The 13,883-nt window shown below is 50.1% G+C and overlaps 1 protein-coding gene across 1 annotated transcript in view; it reads right to left on the bottom strand.

Annotated features, from left to right (window-relative positions):
- Positions 1-510: 510 nt before the first annotated feature.
- Positions 511-13,883, bottom strand: part of LOC135808319 (protein ECT2-like) — a gene marked incomplete in the record, with an annotated part of 19,628 nt that continues 6,255 nt past the window's right edge. The window contains 5 exon segments of the mRNA XM_065321489.1: positions 511-1,342; positions 2,204-2,291; positions 3,027-3,113; positions 3,314-3,420; positions 11,317-11,489. Of these exon segments, the coding sequence (XP_065177561.1) occupies positions 983-1,342; positions 2,204-2,291; positions 3,027-3,113; positions 3,314-3,420; positions 11,317-11,489 (815 nt within the window).

The raw sequence follows: 13,883 nt of genomic DNA on the forward strand, positions 1-13,883 counted from the left end.
TCGCAATCAAGCCAAGTCTGGCGTAGCTTCCCACTATACCAGGTATCGCCAGCCGTACACCAGCCGGGCGCCAGCTGACAAAGGTAATGCCTAATGGTGAGTGTTGAACTAATTGCCAGATTGTACTCTGCAGCTCAGCGATTGCGTTTTGCCAGATGTTCCAGCACCACTCGTCACCTTGAATTTGAAAAATTATTTCACTACTAGTACATGTATGAGCCAAATTGTAGCTGTGTCACCTCTCCACCCACTTTTGTACCAACCTGCTGCACTAGATATTCCAAGGGATGCATCGGATTTCCTATCTCATATTTTACTTTTAATGCCTTTAAAATGCATTTCTGTGTTGCCATAGTTACTGTCATAGTGGTTGTGCAGGACCTTCTAAAGCAAGTGGTGGATCCAAATGTCAGCACAATCTGGAACCCCTCAGCTTGATGTCACCTATTCTCATGATGTCCCCCTCCCTCCCCCCACACACAGTGACATACAAGTCGTACACGCAAAAGGTGTGGTTGGACTGGATATCCTGTGGATTTCAGCTCATGGTTCGACCAGTCAGTACAGGTTTGTCCCAATTGACTGCTGATCTCATGAAATACATGTACAAATTCTAAACTCGCAAGGTTCCATTGTCAATAACACTGCCATTCTGGCTAAACAGAAAGCACTAAAACAAAACGCGGATAATATTCAAGCTTCGCCACAGCGTCCTACTAATTCCGGAAGTTCTCCGGACGTTTGATACCAGTATCTACGTAGTCAAGGAAATCAAAGAGAAAATTTGTATGCAGTATGCAGCTCGGTTAAACGTAGGGTTAAGTCTCAATTTAACAGTGTACATCAGAATCCTGCAAATAATGACGTTCGAATTACGGAAAGTCTTGGCTGGTTAAGGCTATCGCAGCGTAGAATATAGAGAGTGCAATTGTTCGCTTGAGTACAAACACCACACGTTGACGCACGTGTACTCCTTCAAGTTTCAAATAAACGTCAGTGGCAGGTTCTGGAACTCCTCAACGGATGATGAGGTTGACATTGAGCCGCCGTTTTCCTTCTTGCGCTTGCTAAGAGAACCACTCTGTCCGGGCTGAAGCGGGTCATCATCTTCATCACAGGTCTCGGCGTGGTTCTTTCGCTTTGCTGGTGATATCGACACACCTGAGCAGCAGCTATGGCAGTCTGACTTGTCATGTTTGTCCTCTGCTGTTGCCCTCGAAGATATGCATGGCTGGTCGCAGCTCTCTTCGGCCTCCTCTGGTAGAGAGTATGCCACGGAGAGTCTGCTTTTGGTGATGCCTGGTGAGTTTATGGAAGTCATTGATGCAGACGGTGCCAGTTGCTGTTGGGTTAAGAGAGCAACACAATTATATTCTTTGCCAGTGGTTTGTCACACCTCTCCCAAAGCCCATCTCTCTCTCTCCTCTCTCTCTCTCTCTCTCTCTTTCTTTCTCTCTCTCTCTCTCTCTCTCTCTCTCTCTCTCTCTCTCTCTCTCTCTCTCTCTCTCTCTCTCTCTCTCTCTCTCTCTCTCTCCCTCTCTCGATCGAACACACACACACTCACCCCCCCCCCAACACACACACGCACAGCTTAGTTCGACCTTAGGTACCCAACAGCAGGGGTGATGATAGTGATACTACAACAGTATAGCAACTTGTGCTGGGATTGTACCATTCAACAGTTTTCAAGGCTTGAGAACTGACCAGCACTATACGGCGTTTTCCGCCAAGCAAATTCCTACTTTTGGTATTCATCCAACCACACAACAGCGCATACTTCCAGTGTTGGTAACTAGCTAGGTGAATGAAAGAAAGAGAAGGAGAATTAAGGCATGCACATATACGCACATGTACTATCTGTCTCTCTCTGTCTCTTTTTCTCTCTGTCCCTGTCCCTCTCTCTCTCTCCTCTCTCTCCTCTCTCTCTCCCCCCCCCTCTCTCTCTCTCTCTCTCTCTCTCTCTCTCTCTCCCCTCTCTCTCTCTCTCTCTCTCTCTCTCTCTCTCTCTCTCTCTCTCTCTCTCTCTCTCTCTCTCTCTCTCTCTCCCCCCCTCTCTCTCTCTCTCTCTCTCTCTCTCTCTCTCTCTCTCTCTCTCTCTCTCTCTCTCTCTCTCTCACCCCCCCCCCCCCCGCCTCTCTCTCTCCCTCTCTCACACACACGGTGCAATTCATTCATACAATTGACATTAAACCAATAAGCTCACAGGTGAGTCGGTGACGAAACTGACTGAATCCACAACCATGTGCCGACGAGAGGGCAGATTGGATGGCGGTGCATAGGACCTCCGTAACCTGCACATACACACAGTAACATGGACACAGTCGCATACATGTACACACACAATCAAATACCCATACAGTCCACATACACACACACATGCAGTCACATGTGCATCCACATGCATGCCCATGCATTCACATTGACATTCACACGCACACAGTCACCGCGGCATCCCCATATCCACATGCAAACCCATGCATTCACATGCATACCCATACATTCGCATGCATACCCATACATTCGCATGCACACCCATACACACCCATACACTCACATCCACAGCACATGCACATGCACCACAGAGTCACATGCACACCCAAACACTTACACTCCAGGCATACATAACTGTTACATGCAAACATACCACTGTGCCTGACAGGTCTCCAAGGAAAAAGGAGACACACTTTACCAAGTCTTCCCTCTCCGACACACCACCTCGTCCACTAACTGTTTCCATGACCAATTCACAATTGTTCCTTAAAGTCGAGGGAATGGAAAAAGGAAAAAATATGATGAAAAATTGACTGTCACCACCAGGAATCGAACCAGGGACCTTCGCTTGCGGCCAGCGATGCTCAGACCACTGAGCTAAGGTGTAGCTGTCATCCCAGCAGATTGCATAGCCTTATCTCTTGAACACAGCCTGCTCTTTTCTAATGTCAAATATCGCTCCAGCCCACGTGTGAGGTCCCCTCCCCCCTCCCACCTTGGATGCACAGACATCGCGACGGTGTGTATTGGCTTACCCTGTACGACGTGGCGTCAGGCCTTCCAAGCGGTGTACCTGGTGCGAGAAAACACGAGTCACCTTCCTTGCTTTGTGCCTGGCACCCCTGCACCAAAGCACGAATGGAAAAAAGATCACAGTTTGACAGGACACAACCCCAAGCTGAACATAGAGAATAACAACAGATGGAACTGTAAAACACACGTGATATGTACCATTGCGATCAGTGTATATCGTCCTAACACTTCCCATCCAGGATCATGCAATGTGACTTGAGGTGAACTGAAATCAACTGGCATGACTTACTTGATGGCCTTAGTAAGGCTCTTGTTCGGCGTAGAGAAGGAGTCTGTCATGTTGACATCGTAAGAGAAAGGCAGGAGCTCCGTGCTCACCACTTGCAGGAAATTGCTCTGCACACAGAGAAGCAGAAGAATTAGAGTCGAGTGACATGTTCCTACCTCTGTCGAGAACGGTAGGGGAAGACAGACTCATCAGACTCATTCTCATACCACAGTTTCCTTTCTAAAAACTTCACCTTCAACCATAATCAAAACTTGCCAACCACAACCGTATGTGTGTGTGTGCGTGCGTGCATCATGCAAGCGCGGATCATGCGGAATGCAATGATGCAACTACAAGAAAACAAATCTCGGCAGCTAGCAACGAGTGCATTCAGAGAAGAAGAAAACAAGTTCAGATTCAAGTAGTTTGTGATGAGCAGCAGAGACAAACATGCAGGAGAGTATAATTATATGATGAGATGGAGGCGACATTGGGAATACTCGGATTCACAATGTACGCGTGCCATCAGCTGGGTAATCAGAGTCGTCGTTGGACATCGTAAGTAGTCTTCATGATGTGGTGACATTCATGACATTCCCGACAACGAAAGTTATCTTACCCACTCTGCGATACGCTCACGGGCCTTCTCTGCTGCTTTGCGATTTGCCCGCCTAGGCTGGAACATGGTTGGAGCAGCTTCGTCCGCCATTGCCTGTTCCATAGCCGTCGCCGGTGCCGGGCGGTGTTCCATATCACCAGCCTCCACTGCTCCGACGTCATCCACAACGTGCAGCTCGAGCGGATAGAGCTTGCTGATCGGTCTCGACAACACTGCCTTCGATTTAGCCGTCTTCAGCTTGACAGCTCTGACTTGGCCATCGACTCCAGGTAAGATTTCTACCACTCTGCCGAGTCTCCAACTTCCACGTGGCTGGCCGGTCTCTTGGATTACGACCACTTCTCCGACTGTTGGTGTCCGAGAGATGCTACTCTGTGACTGTCGGTGTTGACTCATTGATGCTTCGCGCAGAGCAGGGAGGTATTCATCTTCCCACACCTTCCATGCTACATCCAGTTGTATCTGTTGCCGTTTCCACATCCTCGTGACCTTGGCTGCTGGTGTCTCCGGACCGTCCTCCTCGTCGCTGTCCGTCTGAAAACCGGTTGCCGTTCTTCCTCCACAGAGGAAATGTGACGGTGTCAGGGGTGAGAATGAGGACACATCGTCGTCGTCAACATATGTGAGCGGCCTCGTATTGATCATGCCTTCCACTTCGGCTGTCAGGGTTGCGAGCTGGTCTAGAGTCAGGAGGCACCTTCCAAGACTCTTCCTCAAGGCTCTCTTGACAATGCTCACCAGCCTCTCGTACACACCGCCCTTCCATGGCGCAAACTCTGTTGTGAAGCTCCATTCGATATTCTCCGTTGAGAGATACGATAGCAGGTCTGGGTTGGCAAGAATCAGCTTCAGATGATTGTCTAGGACAGAGCGTACCAACTTGAACTGGGGTGCGTTGTCACACACAATAGACTTTGGCTTGCCTCGTCTCGCTGCGAACCGTCTCATGCTGTTCAAGAAGGCTGCTGCAGATAGGCCAGAGACTATGTCCAGGTGTACAGCTCGTGTGGTTAGGCAGGTTACTAGGTTGATCCATACCTTGCCTTTCTCCGTGCCGGTGCGGATCAATAGCGGTCCGAGGTAGTCAAGACCAACGTACGTGAATGGAAGTGCTCTGGTAATCCGTTCCTTGGGCCATGGGGGCATGGACGGCAACTTGAACGGACGCCCTTCGTGTCTTCGGCAAACCGAGCACTGATCCAGGATACGGCGAACGATAGCACGGCCACGTATGATCCAGAACTCTTGCCTTGTCTGGGCCAGGGTGTGTCGAACACCTGCATGCAGAAGCCGTCCATGGACTTCGCTGATGACATGCTTCGTGAACGCGTGATACGTTGGTAGCAGCTTCGGTAGTTTCTGGTCAGTTGGTAGTTCAGCGTTGCTCAGTCTTCCGGCGCATCGCAGTATGCCGTTGTCGTCGATCACAACACCAAGGTTAGCAACTGAACTGTGCTTGGCATTGGTCTTGATAGCTTTGAAGATGTCAGGGAAGGCCTCGCGTTGTACCATTCGAGTCCACCAATCTCGCGCAGCCTGTATGTCTTGTGACACGATGCCGTAGCTGTTGCTGATCTGAGAGAGACGTGGTGAGTTGGGACGCAGTTTCTTCAGGAACTTCATGCACAGAGCAGTGATTCTCAGGACCTTCCTCAAACTGCTTGCTCTCGTAAGCACGCTGCCGAGACCAGATGGAATGGTGTGTGGACTAGGTTGGTCAGTAGCACGATCGCTGCCACCAGTCACCAGGCTTGCGGTATGAAGCGTTGGTGCTTGCTCCTCCTTGCTGGCTAGGTCGGATTCGTCAGCTGAGAGTGTGAGGTCCTCGTCTGGCCAGTGATCTGATGTGGTACGTAACCAGTCCGGACCGTGCCACCATGACTCCTGAAGATCGGCCACCAAACCGCCTCGGCTAGCGACATCAGCAGGGTTGCACTCTCCAGGAACATGGCGGAAGGACAAGAACTCGCCGCAAGTACGAATCTCTGACACACGGTTGGCCACGAATACGGACAGTGGCTTGGATGATTTGATCCAATGCAGAACACAACGCGCGTCCGTCCATAGGGTGATGCTGGTAAGTGGGAGATCGAGTTCATCTTTGCAGAATCGGGCTGCCCGTGAACCAATCGTCACGCCAAGTAGTTCCAGCCGTGGCAGGGTAAGACCGTTAGGCTTGCCGTCCTTGGACTTCAGCGGTGCAAGACGTGTCTTGCCGAAGAGGAGCTCACAGGTTGTCATCATGGCTATGGTTGTGCGGAGGTAGACCACAGTTGCAAAGCCCAGTTGTGACGCATCGGTGAAGACGTGTAGCTGGTAGGTAGCATCGGTTCCATTAGCAATTGGGTTGATTTGCCTGGGGAACGATAACGAGCTGACCTCGCTCGAGGCTGCATGGAGGGTCAGCCAGGTGTCCAGTAGGTGTCCAGTCAAGACAGTGTCCCAGTCCATACCAGCTTGCCACAGAGAGCGTAAGAAGACCTTGATACGAAATGTGACCGGAGCAACCAGTCCCAATGGATCGTACAATGATGCAGCATACTTCAGGACAGCGCGCTTAGTCCAAACCGGGTCGGTGCTGGGTTGGGTTCGAGGACAAGCGAGCTGTAGACTGTCATCCTTGGTGTGCCACGTGATTCCAAGAACGTTGACACTGTCGCCCTGTGCCCTTTCCTTGGCATCCATAGCTGTCGTAGCGTGGCTGTTGTTAGATGCCCACTCACGTAGCCGCATGGACGAGCGAGAGAATACGGATGTAGTTCGGTTGCACATATCGTACCCTTCTTCCGGGGTGTCGACACCGATGAATACGTTATCCACGTAGGTATTGCGGGACACTAAGCGACCGACATCCGCATCTTCATCATTTGCTAGATGGTGTTGGATTGTTGCCGCTAGCAGAAATGGACTGCTCACGATGCCGAACGGTACTCTCCGAAACCGATAGACCGCGATGTTGTCCGGAGTTGCTGTGGGATTAGTTGGATCGCGATACCATAGGAAGCGTGTCACGTCCCGGTCTGGCGGCCAGATGTCAAGTTGCAAGAATGCCTTCTCGATATCGGCTACCAGCAGAATGGGTGTGATGCGGAGTCGCATAAGAACTCCGGCAAGGTTGGGGAGCAACACGGGTCCACGTAGCAGACAGTTGTTCAAGCTCTTGTTGTGACGCCGTGCCTTGGCCGAGGCATCATAAACGACACGCAACTTGGTCGTCGTCTTCGTTGGAGTTAGAACTGGCTGGTGGGGTAGATAATGGAGTTGCGGACCAGTGACAGAATCCGGTGTCATCTGCTCAATGATGCCCATGTCGGCTTGCTGCTGGATCACCTTGTCATACTGCTCAAGTAGTGACGAGTCGGTGCTTAGCCGCCGCGATAGAGTCCGGAACCGGCCCAACGTCAATCCGTAGTTGTCCGGGAGAAACTGCTGCTGGCCGTTCCATGGCCAGCGAACGATGTAGCGATTATCGGTGCACTCCACTGTTGAGTGGAAATGTTGCAAGGCTACGTCATCGTCTTTCACGGGAGACGGGTGCTCTATCCCAAGCGTTTCGAGGCTCCACAAATCCGGAATGGACTGCTTAAGAGGCAGAACCTCCTCGTGTGAAACGTCGGCTGCGGCTGCGATCAGAGTGGTTGCCGGTAGGGCAGTGGTGGGAGAGGTGTCCGTCTTGCCGGTGACCACGTAGCCGAGGGAGGTTGGCAGAAGGTTGAGGCCTGATGGTAGAGGTTGCACATGGCCCTGCACGAAGTCCCACAGATAATCAGACCCAATGAGTATGTCGATCTTTAGCCGTTCATCTTCGGCGTTAATCGCATCAGCTAACTGGTTGTCGTGTTGCAGTTGCTGCAAGGTCGTGATGTCGGGGTGTGCAACCGCAGGACGGAGAACCGGGTTTGTGATGTGCGGTAAGACGCTGCCTTCGATGGCCTTCGTTGTACCATCCTTGAGATGAATGAACAGGTCGGAGATCGGTACCTGTGCTGTGTGGTGTTTGGTGGCACCAAAGGTTGACACGGACAGCCATTCATGGCGAGTATGGCGCAGGGAGAGCTGCCTTGCCAAAGCCTCCGTGAAGTACGTGCGATGGCTGCCTGAATCAAGAAGAACGCGAGCGGTGGTGATTGTACCATTGTTGCCTTGCACATTCGTTGTGGCGGTTTGGAGTGTGACAGTTGATCCTGTTGCTTGCAGGAGACACGATGACTGGTCCGAAGCAACTGTCTGGTCCGAAGCAACTGTCTGGTCCGAAGCAACTGCCTGACCTGGAACCTGAGTGGGTGTGCACGTAGCGGTTGTAGTGTCAGAAGCTGCCACCGCTGCCGTGGAAGATGAACCGTCAGCTCGTCGGGTGGAATGCGAACCTACACCAGATGGCTGGCGACTCTGCGAGCAGATGGTATGGTGATGGTGACTTGGGCGCTTGCACATCCGGCAGGTCTGTGTTTGCCGTCGGTAACATTCCTGGCTGCGGTGACCGGAACCCAAGCAAATAAAGCAACGACGTAGCTCCATTAATCGTTGTTTCCTGGCAGCAGAAGATGTGTAGCGTGAGCAATCGTTGTCCATATGTTGGCCATCGCAGAATATGCAACCACGACGGGAACGTTGTGGTCGTCCTTGGGTATCAGGGTGAGCTGCCAGTGCATCCGCTGTGCTAAAGAGTTGCTTTGGCTGCACTCCAACAGCGTCAGGTTTGTTCGGAGGGCCTTGGCCAGTCCGCTGGCGGAGTTGCTCTTGTAGAGTTGTGTACTTGGCCATATACTCTCGTAGAGTGGTTAGTTTCCAGGGCTGGCCGGCGTTGCTGATACCACGCCACTCCTCAAACTTGGTGGCAACCTCGAGTGGAACCTTGCCCCACAGCTTTTGGCACAGGAGACGTTGATCTGCCAACTTCTCTCCCTGTGTTTCCAGCTGTCGAAGGAGACACTCCACAGTTTCGAAACTTCGATGGATCTCCATGGGCCTGTTGGGTGGTGCCGGTAGTGCTTCCAAACGGCTGTACAGGGATGCAATGATGATCTCCGCTGAACCATACTTCGTCTTCAACAGATCCTTGACGGTGGTATAGTTTTCACTTGTCAATGAGATGCCCGCTATGGCCTTCGCCGCATCGCCGGAAAGGCAAGATTTCAGGTATGAGAACTTGCTGACATCCGCAATGGGCTGGTTGTCGATGGAAGACTGGAATCGCTCCCAAAACTCTGGCCACTCAATCACCTTGCCAGAAAAGGACGGTAGAGTCAGCTTTGGCAGCTGGACGTTGAGGCGTGATGGCTGTGGGGCAGTACTGAGGCCAGCTGCCGCGGTTGCAGCGTGGGCTGCCGCTAATGCCATGGCCTGTATCATGTCCGGGGAATTGGTTGGTGTCGGGACAGTTGGCTGGGCCTGTGTTGTATCCGTATGCTGAGCCTGAGCCACAGGGTTCTGAGTAGTAGCACTGATGTCCGTGCCTGTGGACATTGTGCTACGCCTTGCCTCCACACCCGTGCTAGGGCTGTCCAGTCTGCCTGCAGCAGATTCCGTGTCGCCCGTGCCTGTTGCTGGCAATTCCTTTGATTCCAGCAGTTCGCCCGTGGGCCTGTCCGTCCCATCACTGTCCACGACCACTACCTCCTGTGTTGTATCGTGCCGGGTGGCCTTCTGGGGTGTTGCTGCCTCTGCAGCAAGCTCCGTCACCACTGGTGAATGTGTCCCTACCCCTCTATAGTCGAGTAGTGCACGTGCGTCCGACACACTTGTGCATTCGTGGTCAAAGCCATCATCCCAGGCTTCCAAATCAATTAGTGCGTCTTCCACACGCTCGTCTGCCTCGCAGTTCTCCAGCAGGGTACCAATCTGCTCGGACAGGTCGTTCACTGTGTCAATCAAGGGTAGGATTTTCTCAACATCACTCTGAAGTGACAACAGACTAACGAATTTCTCCTCCGTTTTACGGAGTTCATGTTCGATCCTCCTCCTTACTCGCGTCACCCTTCCCTTGGCCCTGCCTCGCTTCTTGACTAGGTCGTTGTAAACCACTTGGTCCAGGACGTGAGATGTGCTTTGCTTCTCAGTCGTCTGATCCAAGGACTCCTCTCCATCGTTCGTTGTTGTCTGTTCAACCTCTCCGTCCATCGTAAAAAAACGAAAGTTGTTGGACGCGTTGGTTCCAAATCCTGGTCACAGCACCATGTCGAGAACGGTAGGGGAAGACAGACTCATCAGACTCATTCTCATACCACAGTTTCCTTTCTAAAAACTTCACCTTCAACCATAATCAAAACTTGCCAACCACAACCGTATGTGTGTGTGTGCGTGCGTGCATCATGCAAGCGCGGATCATGCGGAATGCAATGATGCAACTACAAGAAAACAAATCTCGGCAGCTAGCAACGAGTGCATTCAGAGAAGAAGAAAACAAGTTCAGATTCAAGTAGTTTGTGATGAGCAGCAGAGACAAACATGCAGGAGAGTATAATTATATGATGAGATGGAGGCGACATTGGGAATACTCGGATTCACAATGTACGCGTGCCATCAGCTGGGTAATCAGAGTCGTCGTTGGACATCGTAAGTAGTCTTCATGATGTGGTGACATTCATGACAACCTCTTCAGAGATATGAATTTACCTTAATGACATGGACACTGATTCTAAAAAGCCTTGATTTGTTCACAGGCACACATCCACCCCAATCCCTATGGCAGGTACCGTATCTGCAGCGTTATACTGTGGGTAATTTTTCTGGGGGACCCCGAGCGATTTCCAAGCCAGGACAATTTTGAAGTGACAAAATCCAGCAACCGGAGCCGTAAATCAGAGGGAAGCCGTAGGGCATCATTGCTGAACTCCGGAATAGAATTCTCTGGCGAGGCTACAGTCCAGTAAAAACACTCCCGTCACTAAAGCTTGCTAAGATTAGATAAATTCGAAATCACCCGACTTACAGTAGTATCCAAGACAGTATAAAATGCTGTGCATCACTTTTCATCAAAATTTGTACAATGTATGGCACGTTTGACACCATGCATTTCATAGTCACACTCTGTGGGATACTGAACCTGAAGAGGGTAAGCAAAGTGAGCATTATACCGGCACCCGGAGAGTCGCCCTAAGATCTCCATGAGCATGAGTTGCATCATACCCAGAGCCAGTGGTATCTTGTCTTCTATGTGTACTCTGAGAATTATGACAACTGATTTTGTCAACCATAGCACAGCATGTCTTCCATAATTCGCCATGTGACGCACACGGGTATGAAGCAGATCGCAGTTTAGTGTCCATGTCTGTACTCTGCGTCAGTCAAATCCAGTCCTGGCGATCAGAATGTTGCATTTTATCTTGTAAAGACCCTATTTCATGGCTTGAGTCGTAAGGCAACGGCTGAAATCAGGTGTAGACAAAGGACAAAGGAAACTCACCGAATTGCTCCCACTGCAGTCCGCCCTGGCTTTGAGCAGGGTTTCCGTAACGCTCTCCAGAGCTGACAGTGGCGATTGGTTACTACCCGGCATCACCTTCAAGATAATCCACTGTTCTTGAGATGGCGTGGAGCTCGTCACTCCGATTCCCAGGATATTCGTCTTTGTGGAGTCTGAACCAGATAGACCAGATAGACCAGATAGACCAGATAGACCAGATAGACCAGATAGGCCAGATAGACCAGATAGACCAGATAGACCAGATAGACCAGATAGACCAGATAGACCAGATAGACCAGATAGACCAGATAGACCAGATAGACCAGATAGACCAGATAGACCAGATAGACCAGATAGACCAGATAGGCCAGATAGGCCAGATAGACCAGATAGACCAGATAGACCAGATAGACCAGATAGACCAGATAGACCAGATAGACCAGATAGACCAGATAGACCAGATAGACCAGATAGACCAGATAGACCAGATAGACCAGATAGACCAGATAGACCAGATAGACCAGATAGACCAGATAGACCAGATAGACCAGATAGACCAGATAGACCAGATAGACCAGATAGACCAGATAGACCAGATAGACCAGATAGACCAGATAGACCAGATAGACCAGATAGACCAGATAGACCAGATAGACCAGATAGACCAGATAGACCAGATAGACCAGATAGACCAGATAGACCAGATAGACCAGATAGACCAGATAGGCCAGATAGACCAGATCACTAGACCAGATAGACCAGATAGACCAGATAGACCAGATAGACCAGATAGACCAGATAGACCAGATAGACCAGATAGACCAGATAGACCAGATAGACCAGATAGACCAGATAGACCAGATAGACCAGATAGACCAGATAGACCAGACCTAGACCAGATAGACCAGATAGACCAGATAGACCAGATAGACCAGATAGACCAGATAGGACCAGATAGACCAGATAGACCAGATAGACCAGATAGACCAGATAGACCAGATAGACCAGATAGACCAGATAGACCAGATAGACCAGATAGACCAGATAGACCAGATAGACCAGATAGACCAGATAGACCAGATAGACCAGATAGACCAGATAGACCAGATAGACCAGATAGACCAGATAGACCAGATAGACCAGATAGACCAGATAGACCAGATAGACCAGATAGACCAGATAGACCAGATAGACCAGATAGACCAGATAGACCAGATAGACCAGATAGACCAGATAGACCAGATAGACCAGATAGACCAGATAGACCAGATAGACCAGATAGACCAGATAGACCAGATAGACCAGATAGACCAGATAGACCAGATAGACCAGATAGACCAGATAGACCAGATAGACCAGATAGACCAGATAGACCAGATAGACCAGATAGACCAGATAGACCAGATAGACCAGATAGACCAGATAGACCAGATAGACCAGATAGACCAGATAGACCAGATAGACCAGATAGACCAGATAGACCAGATAGACCAGATAGACCAGATAGACCAGATAGACCAGATAGACCAGATAGACCAGATAGACCAGATAGACCAGATAGACCAGATAGACCAGATAGACCAGATAGACCAGATAGACCAGATAGACCAGATAGACCAGATAGACCAGATAGACCAGATAGACCAGATAGACCAGATAGACCAGATAGACCAGATAGACCAGATAGACCAGATAGACCAGATAGACCAGATAGACCAGATAGACCAGATAGACCAGATAGACCAGATAGACCAGATAGACCAGATAGACCAGATAGACCAGATAGACCAGATAGACCAGATAGACCAGATAGACCAGATAGACCAGATAGACCAGATAGACCAGATAGACCAGATAGACCAGATAGACCAGATAGACCAGATAGACCAGATAGACCAGATAGGCCAGATAGACCAGATAGAACCCCAGATAGACCAGATAGACCAGATAGGCGATAGGACCAGATAGACCAGATAGACCAGATAGACCAGATAGACCAGATAGACCAGATAGACCAGATAGACCAGATAGACCAGATAGACCAGATAGACCAGATAGACCAGATAGACCAGATAGACCAGATAGACCAGATAGACCAGATAGACCAGATAGACCAGATAGACCAGATAGACCAGATAGACCAGATAGACCAGATAGACCAGATAGACCAGATAGACCAGATAGACCAGATAGACCAGATAGACCAGATAGACCAGATAGACCAGATAGACCAGATAGACCAGATAGACCAGATAGACCAGATAGACCAGATAGACCAGATAGACCAGATAGACCAGATAGACCAGATAGACCAGATAGACCAGATAGACCAGATAGACCAGATAGACCAGATAGACCAGATAGACCAGATAGACCAGATAGACCAGATAGACCAGATAGACCAGATAGACCAGATAGACCAGATAGACCAGATAGACCAGATAGACCAGATAGACCAGATAGACCAGATAGACCAGATAGGACCAGATAGACCAGAAGACCAGATAGACCAGATAGACCAGATAGACCAGATAGACCAGATAGACCAGATAGACCAGATAGACCAG

This window comes from Sycon ciliatum, chromosome 2, assembly GCF_964019385.1.
Source record: "Sycon ciliatum chromosome 2, ocSycCili1.1, whole genome shotgun sequence".
NCBI classification, from domain to species: Eukaryota; Metazoa; Porifera; class Calcarea; order Leucosolenida; family Sycettidae; genus Sycon; species Sycon ciliatum.